At 38.6% G+C, this 12245-nt stretch overlaps 1 protein-coding gene across 1 annotated transcript; it reads left to right on the plus strand.

The window, feature by feature from the left end:
* The first annotated feature begins 95 nt into the window (after nucleotides 1-95).
* On the plus strand, nucleotides 96-8458 carry LOC309707013 (sterile alpha motif domain-containing protein 3-like). The gene is made up of 10 exons (XM_082534094.1): nucleotides 96-174; nucleotides 1197-1281; nucleotides 3886-4000; nucleotides 4335-4523; nucleotides 4608-4695; nucleotides 5592-5753; nucleotides 5865-6074; nucleotides 6542-6707; nucleotides 7555-7634; nucleotides 7792-8458. Exons 2-10 carry the CDS (start codon nucleotides 1200-1202, stop codon nucleotides 8092-8094), a joined length of 1395 nt encoding a protein of 464 aa, XP_082390220.1. The 5' UTR covers nucleotides 96-174; nucleotides 1197-1199; the 3' UTR covers nucleotides 8095-8458.
* Nucleotides 8459-12245: the final 3787 nt, after the last annotated feature.

A 12245-nucleotide genomic window follows, 5' to 3' on the forward strand; every position in this document is an offset into this window, starting at 1 on the left:
ACAACCAAAGGGGGGGGGGGGGGCAACTGTAGGGATGCGCATGCGCACACAGATCGCGCGAGCCTTCAACTTTCTAACGGAAAGAAAACTTTCTCTCGGACGTTGCCAGTGGATAACAGTCTTCAGTACCTGCTGGTCTATAAAGGATTCTGGATTCCTGGACTGTTGGAAAAGGTAAAACATTTTCATAAAACCTTTTTATTGTTTTGTTTTTGTTACTCGTCATTGTAGCTTGCTGTTAATGTTGTGCTAACAGTAATGGTTAGATACGTTAGCCTTTGGCGTTAACGCAGTTTAGTATCTGGTATAAAGAACTGTTTTCCTAACAAAACCACTGTTACAATTAAGTGAAGGTGCTCCCAATTAATTTGGCCTGTAAAATATGTGGCTATATTGCGTGCTGCGTACATAAACTAATGTCAGCTAGACAGATATTAAAATTAATAATATGGTTAAAGTCACCAAAATGGCGCCTGAAGCCTGTTGTGTGAGCTCTGTGTCTGGTCTAGAAACTCAGAAATTCAGTAGCCTGTACTTTGAATTGTGGAGTAGCTGTATAAAATACAGCAATGCATAAGTGTTTTGAATAAACAGAAATGTGACACATGAGAAGTTGTGTCTTTGACTGTTACTGTAGAACTTATTTTCAGAGTAGTTGACAAATTATGCTCCAGTCATTTGATGTTACCAAGATAATGTCCGTTTTTATTATAGTTAAATTTTTTTTATGTACATTTCATTTATCCAACATCATATATTAGGCAAAAAAGAGGTCATTATACTAACAAGACCAGATAATCCAAAGCATAAAATAATCAATATTTATCTGAAGAAGGCTTAAAAGTTAGACTAAACGGTGGTATAGTGGTTAGCGCTGCTGCCTCACAGCTAGAAAGACTCTGTTCAATTCCCGGGGTCAACCGGGTGCCTTTTTGTGTGGAGTTTGCATGTTCTCCCTGTTTCTGTGTGGGTTTCCACCCACAATCCAAACATACATATCTGAATGACGACCCTGCCATGGACTGGCAACCTGTCCAGGGTCTACCCCGCCTAAAAAAAACAGCTGGGATAGGCTCCAGCACCCCTCCGATCCTTATGATGATAAAGCGGCTTGGAAAATGAATGAATAAAAAATAAATAAGTTTTTGATGTCACAGAATAAAACAATGTAATGGCATTTTGTTTTGTTTTAACAGATCATGGCTCAGCAGTGGACTGTTGGAGAAGTATCTCTTTGGCTTGGGGAAAATGAATTGGCAGATTATCAACAGGTCTTTGTAGGTGAGCATTTCTATGGATGTGCCATATCAGTGTCCACAGTGCTCCACAAGAAAACCAACATATGAAAAACTGCTGAAACATCAACAGATATACCATGAAAGTGAATGTAGATTCTTCATTGTCTGCAGACTAGAAGACTGTCCCAGAAAGTTTTTGTCTGTGAAATCTTTGAAAAATCACACAAGGAAGAAACATAAATATCAGAAACAAGGATTAGAGTCTGCCCCAGACTGTGACCCTGTCATCCAGGAAACTGTTGAATTTCCCCAATCATCTGAACAAACTCTGAGTGAACTTGTAGAGAACTTTACAGAGACTGTGAGAAAACAACTGGCATTGTTTTCCTTGAATCTTCAAGAGAAAAGTATTGTAAATAGAAAAGTTCAAACATTTGTTCTTAGTGAAGTAGAGTCACTTTTCAAGTATTTCATTGAAAACTATAGGGAGATATTTTCTAAATGTTTGCAGACTCTTAATTTTGATATATCAAGTTTTCATTATATTGATGACAATAGTTTGGTAGAACATTGCTTCAGTGCAGTCAGCAACACATATCAACTAGACAGATACTGTGTTGAGAAATTAAACCTGATTGAACCTGTTGAATGTATCCTGGGGATAGATCCTTTTACTGGGAAACAGGACACTTTTCAGTATATGTCACTTCTAAAAGTCTTAGAATTAATATGTAATGATCCTAACATTTTAAGACAAATTTTTAGGCCAGAATCCCGTGCTCCTGAAACCTTAACAGATTTTAGTGATGGGAAAATTTACAAAGAAAGTGATTTTTTTAACACAGACAACCCACATTTGAGAATTCAGTTGTACAGTGATGAATTTGAAGTTGCTAATCCATTAGGATCAAAGAAATGTCTACATAAAGTGTCTGCATTTTATTTTACTTTGGGAAATATTCCACCAAAAGACAGATCTGTTTTAAGACATATTCATCTGTTGATACTTGTCAAACATAGATTGGTGAAAACATATGGATTTGAGAAAATATTAGAACCATTAATTTGTGACCTACAGGTTTTGCAAGAATGTGGATTACGATTAAAATTTGAAGACAGACAGTACTGCATCAAAGGTGGTCTGGCCACAATATCTGCAGACAACCTAACCTCTCACACACTTGCAGGTTTTAGCTGCTCATTCAGTAATGGTAGAATATGCAGGTTTTGTATGTGTCATTACAAGGACCTGTCTAGGATCATTAGTGAGGGAGATTGTGTTCTTAGAACAAAGACTGTTCATGCATACCATCTGCAATGTGTTGAAGATGACCCCCACTGTAGGTCAGTGTATGGTGTAACTGGCCCATGTGCCTTCAACAAGCTGTCATATTTTGATACCACAAATGCATTCCCACCTGATGTAATGCATGATTTTCTTGAGGGGGTCATTCCTCTTGTTTTGAAGTCTGTTGTAAAAGCCTTGCACGAGGACAAAACCGTTACTATCCAAGAGGTGAATGACAGCATAAGGACTTTTAGTTTTGGACAGAATGACTGCACCTCCAAACCTGCTCTAATATCTGAGAAGGTAGCACTGGATGGAAATATCTCTGGAACTGCTATTGAGAAATGGACATTATTTAGGACTCTGCCTTTCCTCATAGGCTCCAGGATTGAAAAGGGTAACAAGTTTTGGCAGCTTTATCTTTTGGTTCGAGAAATAGAAGAGATTATTCTTGCTCCAACCATCAGCACTGACTGGATTAGTAATCTACATGAACTGATCACTTACTTTTTGACAGATTTCATCAATCTGTTTCCTGGTGTGTTTACACCCAAGCTGCATTTTCTGCTACATTATCCTCAGCTCATCCTTGATTATGGGTCACTCCGCTCTCATTGGTGCATGAGGTTTGAAGCCAGACATCAATATTTCAAGACAGTAGCAAGAATCACCAATAACTATATTAATATTTGGAGCGATCATACACAAGCAGCAGTTAATAACTTATCACTTCAAGAACTTCCAGTGAACTTGCAGATTTGTTTGCAAAACTTGGAGACAGCCGTTACTGTGGATGAGAAACTCTGGACAAGTAAATGCATCATTTTAAACTCTGTAAAATATGCAGTTGGAGATTTCTTCATTTTGGAACTTGTGCATGCAGAGCAAATTCCACTGTTTGTGAAAATAGTCCTGATTGTGTATATCAGGGCCAACTGGTTTCTTGTTGGAAGACTTTTCACAACACTGGAGTTTATAAGACACCTTCAATCATACCACATCAGAGAGACTGATGATCTGTTGATATTCAAGCCTGGGGATGAGGTAGACTTTCATGCTTTGGACGCATACAGATGTGATGGTCAAGACTTCATTACACTGATCCACCAACCTTTTAAGGCAGTCCATACCAAAGTTAGGTAAGATACATCCTAAACCATGACTTTTTAGTTAGGAGTTGTCAACCACTGTTAAAATGATTTTAACCACTTTTTGGCTATTCCACAGGTCTGTCATCATCTATAGTCACTAATGAACTCATAGCTGTTTTTTTAGTAATGTTTTATAATATTTTTATTCTTTATCTTCGACATGCTCATTTCTGTTTTGATCGTGTCTTATTGTTTTTCTGTGCCACAGACAATGAAATCGATGGATCGACACTTCTGCAGATGACTGAAAGAATGAGTGAGCGTCTTTTTCCAAAAGTGAAAGACCAAGTGAAATTTTTGTCTGCTGTAGAGAAGCTGAAAGAGTGAGTCTTAAGTTGACTGGTTGATTCACTGAATTGTACATTCATACAATCCAGTGTTTCCCCTCCCCTAGGTTTATGGTGTTGGAGGGTGGGGGGCAAGGGGTTGACGCAAGCCCTGTTCTGTTTCTCCAGCGTTGATGTGCATCACACACCCATTTACTTTCAAATTGAAATGTCACAGCCACTCTTACTCTCTGTTATGATTCTGTTTCTGTAGTTCAGCAGCTGTTATTGTACGTTTTAAATATGCGGATATTCCTGATGCAGGACACAAGGACACGTATATTCATGTCTTGTAACAAACTCTAAACATACTTCTTACTTCTTCTTGCAGTGGAAGGCAACACAAAGAAAAGCATACTGTGTCAGCACTCCAACCTATGTTTAACTGCAAAGTGCAGTTTCCTCCAGCTGTGCTCACTGCGTTGACCAATAAAGATGCAGCACTAAAGTCACCCACCAAGAACAGACTCAAAAACATGCTTATTCAAGCACTGTTTGACCACTTGAGTAATGAGACAATGTAAGTCTATATATAATTAAGATTTGATTCATTTAAAATACAGTATGTACATCAGAATTTAAGTTCATCATTCAAAATTTGCAGGTATCCCTCTCATGTGCAGTATGTAGACCTTCTGAGGACTGTCCTTCTGAGTTTTCCTTTTTTGAAGGAGAGTTATGGCTCTGGATATGTAAGTATTCCTGAAAAGCAAACATTGATACAATTGTCCAACAAATTGTCTTTGAATTGCCCAATTATTGGCTAATGAGTGTAACATGCTAACATTTTCATTGCTACATATTTAGAGGTTATCTGTTCCCTTGTGGCCACTACAATACAAGTATTAGTATTGTGATTTTTGAGGCAGATGTCGTGCAGTATGGTCAAACAATAAATAAAATATCAATTGCTCTTTTAAATTAATTGTTTCATTTCTCTGTGAATTCTCAAGTGAATGGTGTGAAATTCAGCATTATATTAGCTCTGTTTGCCTTTGTATCAGGATAGTGTAGTTTTTGTATTTAAAAAATTAAATTTGAAAATAGGGCAGGGATAGCTCAGTAGGTAGTGTGGTTATCCCATGATCGGAAGGTCGGGGGTTTGAATCAACTGAACGGCTACCCTGAGGTACCCTTGAGCAAGGTACCGTCCCTACACACTGCTCCCCAGGCGCCTGATTAGTGGCTGCCCACTGCTTCACTGAGTGAATGGGTTAAATGCAAAGAGAGAAATTTCCCTGTGGGGATCAATAAAGTATACATTATTATTAAAAGGTAGAGGTATTAACATATAGACTGAAAGATCATGACGAGTATGCTTGTAGGACATATTGCCATTAATACTTTATCTACCTTTTATAGTGTATTTAGCCAATCTAAAGTGCTCCAAACCTTTATATCATGTGTTCGATCAACTCCTAAGAGTTAAAGAAGAGATCTGTAAATAGGAACTAATTAGGTTATGACATGATTACAGCAAACCTACCAGCTTTATGTCACTCAAAGTTTTCTGGTAAATGTCTTGCATAAAGGGAGGACCTAGTTGCACCTATTTATGAATAATTAGTTACATTTTTATCATTTGTAGGATGCTCTGCATGAGTCTCTCAGGAACAAGTTTAAAAAGGAAAGAAGACCACTAGTAGACGTAGAGGAAATTGAAAAAATGAGACAGAAATACTCAGTTCCAAATTCAGGAAGAAAAAGATCATCAGATATCCAGCCCTGTATCCTTTTGAAAAAAACCAAGGCAAGTTAAATATGCTCAATGTTTGTTTGCCATTTTAAATTGTACATAAAAGTTAAAAGTATTGTTTGTTTGTTTTTTCTCTCAATATTTGCTAAACTTTTTAATAACCAGGATATCAATCCTCTTGACGATGGGGAGGATGAAAGGAGCACCGACCAACATGTATCAGTGATTAAGCAAGAGTGCCAAAAAACTAGGCCAAATGTGGATGTCATTCAAACGCACCTCAGGAAAATACAGAAGTACAGAACACACTACATTCTTCAGCATACTACTGAAGAGGTTCTACGAGAATTCCCATGTCTCACTATCCCTGTTGTGGTGAGTGTTTTATCAAAAACTGCAGCAAAAAACAACAATAACAATAGTGCACAGCAAAAACACGAATATGTACTGATGTGCTGCACATTTATACAGACTTCTAATAATCATGTACCTACAGGACAGGCAAAGTGACTGACTCAGCAGATTTCATGAGTAATAAAAGTACACTAACAGAACACTAACAGAAATTGCCACATTGACTATGTCTTTCTCTTTGGTTTTATTTTCATGCTACAGGATAATTTTGGACTAATCTGATGCCAATGATAGTTTTTTGGGAAGAATAGTCTAAACATCCCTTTTGCACAGCAATGTGTACTTGAGAATTAAAGTAAACAAATGCAAAATTATAATTTCTTCTCTAATGATAATTGATGTGTGAAATAATGATTGTTCTGGTTTGCTATATAATGGTATATATTATGGTACAAAGCTAATATGTATATGTTTATCCTTTATTTTAGCTTCTTGAAGAGGCTTCCATGTTACTTAAAACTGATGTGGACAAAAAAGTAATCCGAGGATTCAGTAAGTTGGCAGCGAAGCTTGTGTCAATAGCCCCAAACAGCAACCTTAAAAGCCTCTGCTTAAAATCTGTTGATGAGAGCCAGACAGACACTGAAAGAAAAGGTGAGGGCACTTGGCAATAATGAGCAAAAACATTTTTAACTCCTATCTCAGATACCACTTTTTAAGGTTTCACATACAGCACATTAGTAAACACAGTGTCCCTTACAACAGCGGTCCCCAACCCCCGGGCCTCGGACTGGTACCGGTCCGTGAGTCGTTTGGTACCGGGCCGCGAGAGTTGAGGCTCAGGTGTGAAATGTATAGTTTTTCAGGGTTTTTATCGGTTTTCAGCGTTATTTTGTTATCGTTTTTATCGTTTACTCGGTTTTCCTGGGTCTTTTCACGTGTGTTATGAATAAATTTTCTTTTTTTCGGTACCGGTACTGGTTTTATTTTGTTGTATTTATCCGCGACACCTTAAAGGCCAGTCCATGAAAATATTGTCAGGCATAAACCGGTCCGTGGCGCAAAAAAGGTTGGGGACCGCTGCTTTACAATATCCACAGACTGACATTTCTCCTGTCTCGTCTCTGCAATGATGTACTTTAAGATTTAACTGATATACCCTCGATGCTATATGTATCTCTATGAAGATTTTCAGTAATTCACACAATGTTTATCCCAAAAAATGTTCAGTGGCAGCTAGACTTGCTCTGCAAGTTCTTTAGGACTCAAATTATTTAAAGCTAGCAACTTACAGAACTGAACAACATTTTGGGGGTTTTGTATAAATGCTTAACATTTACACTGAATTACACTGAAAAGTTAATTAGGTATACATTTACTGCACTAATGCTTATGTTCTGCAAGACATTCAACTCCTGATAAAGGGACTCATATGGCCTTTACACCTTTGTATTAACAAAATTGGCCAGAAAATACTTACATATTTCTCTTTATTTTTCAGGTCAGATGGTAAACACAGCTGTTCTTCTCCTGCCATCTATTTTCAAAGAAAATGCCTCTCATCTCTTCGTCATAAATAAGGTAAATTTATATATTTTTTGGTATGGTGAGGGGGGGGGGGGGGGGGTCTTGAACAAATCCAGTATTTTACAGGAGTTTTATACTTTCATTGGGACAGCTGTTGTTTATACTTATTTAAACTATACTCCTCATTTCAAGAATTTAATTTCTGTTTCAGGATCCACACAGCCCGATACCTACAATCGTACTCAGCAGCAGTGACGGCAAGCCCTTGAGTGATTCAACTGAGGTCAATGTCCAGATGGATGGACAAAAAATGATTCTGGACAGTGGGGAAATGGACATTTCATTGGCGATGGGTATTGTCTTCTCCCTGTACCATGTCTACAATGTTGCCTATCCAAGTGAACTAAAAAAGACATTTTGCTTTTTGGAGGCATTTGTTCTCAACTTGGGAACTCTGACTACACCTGTACCAGTAGCTGTGCAAAGAATGGCAAATGCATTAAAGATCTCCTAGATTGCCAGCATAGTGCAGGTGAGAGACTGAAATTGTCCCAGTGTGGACTAACAAAGGACCATGAGTCTCACATTAAACTTAACTTACATAACTTAAGGCTGCAGTTCATTGATAATTTAAATAAAAAGATTGTTCTTGAAATAGTTTTACTGAAAATGCAAACATGCTGATGAAAATGTGTTGTTTAATTGTCTGTTATGAAAGTATTGCTATTTCTAATGTAAAAATTGTTGTTTTATCTATAGTATAATATTTATATGTATTTATAGTAAAGATATTTAATTATTACTGTTTAAATGACTTATATGCTATTATTAGTAGTGGTGTTGTGCTTAGCATTAAAATGTCTTTTTCTGTAATACAAAGTGCCAATAAACCATTAATATATGTCTATGTGCTTGTATTTATTTTACCCTACTCAAATTCAATTTATGATACATTTTATTTTGAAAGATTTAAAATGGTTCTTTAAAGAACCACTCAAAAAAGGTTATTTAAAATGGTTCTTTTAAAGAACCATTTGAAGGATCTTTTTAAAAATGGTTCTTTAAAGAACCATTTCTTTCAGTGGTTCATTGAAGAACCTTTAAAGGTGCCCCAAAGAACCATTTCTTGATGGTTCTTTGGGGCACCTTTGAAGGTTCTTCAATGAACCACTGAAAGAAATGGTTCTTCAAAGAACTTTTGTTTGAAAGGTTCTTTGTGGCACCAAAAAAGGTTCTTCTATGGCATCAGTCTAAAGAACCACTTTTTGTTCCAGTTGGCACCTTTATTTTTCTGAGTGTGAACTGAACAAATCTGGGTTTTTTTCCTGTCCCGTCTGGCACTGTAGCAATCCAGAATATTTGTCTGAAGGCCAAGAAAAATGCCTGACAATTTAGTTTCTAAAGTGGATTATTAAAGATTTACCATACGGGTCCACTTGATTCATCTTTATTATGCATTTATTTATTTTTTCACTTTTAAGCTATTACAATCGGAACAGATAGACCAGCAGATAGGAAAGAGACAAAAAGAGAACAACACAGTAGGGAAACCACAGCAACAACCTACATAAGCATAAGTAACAGTAAATAATGAATATTGAATGTTACTGAGCAGCATACAAGACCGACAACGCACAATATGGTTAGAGGCAGCAGCCAACCAATATAGTGTGTATCTTTGAACGTGCTTGTATTAACAAGGTTCTTCATGTTACTGTCTAATAGTAGGTCATAGCCCCCACCCCCCTCACCACAGGACCTGAAGATCCAGGTCCCAGACATCTAGAGGCCCCCAAGAGAACAAGAGCACAGCCACAGACATGCATTCCCACCCTCATACACACATATACAAATACTCAGCACTCGCCCAGTGTGAAGACAAACAGAAATGAACACTGTACACACACTCACACTCCCCATACATACTCTATACTCCCAGGTCCAGGTACCATCACACCCAGAGGGGTAATCTGCCCGGACACCAAGGAGATGTTTCCCTTTACTCTGGGGTGGAGTCAAGCAGACCGCCCCTGGTCCTGTAGCAGAGAGACCCACGATCCCAGACCCCCATCAGACGGCCAGCTCCTTCTCCTGGCCCCCATATCTCACTCGGCCTGCTTTGTTCTAAAGTGCATTTAAAACATGGGAGGAGCATGGTACTCTGCCAGATAGCAGCTCATGAGGGTTCCCCTCATGAGAACCCTCAATATAAGATAAGATAAGACTTTACTGTCAGTGCACAGTCATAAATGTTACAATAGTACAATGAAACTGGAAAACTGTCCCAGTCCCAGTGTCCCATTGTATACTTGTCTTTAAAATTGAGAGGTGGGCACCGGCACCAAAGTTGAGGTTGAATAAACAGACCGTCCTCTGGACGGCGTAATTAAGTAATGTTTAAGTAATGTGAATGTCTAGGTTGTGGAATAAATTAGAGGCACAGGTAACCAGAAGGGGACAGAAAAGGGATGCCTTCCCTGCACCTCAGTGAGGCACCTGTAGCTCAAGGCCCTGCATGTGTGGTGATGTGATGGAGCGGGAGGCAGTGGGGGATGGGGAGGGAATTGGGGGGGGGGGGGGGGGTCCACCCTTTCTGGAGCCAGCTCCTCCACTGACCCTGTTAGGCACCCCCATTCCCTGGAATCCACCAAGGGCAGGAGGCCCGAGCCAGGGCCCATCCAGACCGGTCCCAACAGTAGCAGCACCGCAAAGCTCCACAGAGGCCCAAGCAGCCCACCCGACCCCACCGCAGAAGAAAACTATATCCACCCCAACATTCAATCAACTGCCAGACTAAAGAAAATTTAGAAGGAAACTTGCTCTCAAGTTAGTCATTCTAGGGGTTCTTGCAGTAGAACTGCTGCTCATCCACAAAAAAAGGAGATAGTTCAGGTGGCATCTAGAGATGGCACGATACCACTTCTTTATGTCCGATACCGATATCATAAATTTGGATATCTGCCGATACCGATATGAATCCCATATAGTGTTTTTTAATCAACAAAACTGTTTTTTAAAATATCTTGCTGCATTTTGTATAAGTTCATACTCAAGTTTAAAACAACAACTACACTAAAGCTATTCTGTTATACCTGTATGCAAAAAAAAATATTTCATAGTTCAGCAATACTGATCAATCTAATAAACTTAAACCTACACCATCCTCCCTATTCTGGTATTTTAAAGAGTACTTAGCATAAATATTAAGCAACCTAACTAATAGGGTTCCAACTCCTAGCAACAACAAAAATAAATAAATAAAAAATAGGGAACCACCCCTCACGCTCCACCTCATGATGCTTAATTGACGTAATCAACCTTAATTTGATGCAGTGTGAAAAAAATTGCACAGAAATCAATTATTTTTCAAGAAATATTAAATAGATTCAACATCTTTTTTCAACAAAATTGCAGACTGCACAGATGGTACCTTCCCAAAGGAAAAAGTACTATAGGCAAGGCAAGGCAAATTTATTTGTATAGCACAATTCAACAACAAGGTGATTCAAAGTGCTTTACAGAGACATTAGAAACAAAAACAAATAAAAAGCATGATTTAAAATTGATTAAAACAAGCAAACAAACAGACTAACTAAACACACACATTTCACACCTGTTCGCGCGATCTGAACCCTTATCGTAAGGGGAGCTACCAGTCCTTCTGTGGACGAGCTACTTTCTATTTTAAATTCCCTGAATTAAAATACTCTCTAGACCCAGTTGGGGAGCTACCCAGAGCTCTAATCCCACACCTGTTCGCACGATCTGAACTGTTGAAATCTCCCAATTCTTTGAATCTTTGGGCTGAAGGAAGGACAATACTCGGTGTATTTATGCTCAATCAACAATCATTTATTTCCATACAATTCAACACTTAAGAGCATAAGGACCATCATGATGGGGAGACATGCCTGAAGAGGGTCACAGCAAATCTCAAAATGGTGACGGGTTGCTCAGCTTTTTATAGTCTCTAGTGGCCCCCATCTAGTCGTAAAAGCCAAAACATCACATTCTTTCTCTGTTACAGCGCCTAAGTTATGACCTCGGCTCCCTGTCTTTCTCTGCTTTCTGTAAGGTGGGGGTGTGGAATGTGGTCTGTCTCTTCTATTATCGGCACAAGGTCCTCTGCACACAACATTCTCTTCATGATTCAGCAGTATGAAATGTCAAGAAACAGTGTAACACATTCAACAGTGTCGAGTAATACAGGTCAATCCAATAGATCTAATGATTTTCACACTCTTTTAGGTCAGAAGTATAATGCAAACTAAGACTACATACTGATCACACACTCTATGTTAAAGGGTATAATATGATCTACAGCAGTATCATACTTCAACTACTTTTGATTACATATATAAGGTAACATATGATAACAGAATAATATCACAATTCCCCCTTTGATCTCTTTTCTTCAAAGAGATCACTTACAACATACACTCCAGCATTGCAAGGTCCAGGTTTTCTTGATCCTGAGGCCCTCTGTCCCCCTTTAACGGGTGGACCATATGTGGGATGACCTCTGTGTTCACGCAGTTCAGATGCAAGCAAAGTTAGATTTACAACCATAACAGCAGTTACAGATGACACTCCCATCACTCCCCAATTCTCCCACAGCTTTATTTTGGTGCTCCAGTTTTCCACCCCCTTTTTAATGCCCCCTTA

This window comes from Aulonocara stuartgranti (assembly GCF_965226115.1).
Source record: "Aulonocara stuartgranti genome assembly, chromosome: 5".
Classification (NCBI taxonomy): domain Eukaryota; kingdom Metazoa; phylum Chordata; class Actinopteri; order Cichliformes; family Cichlidae; genus Aulonocara; species Aulonocara stuartgranti.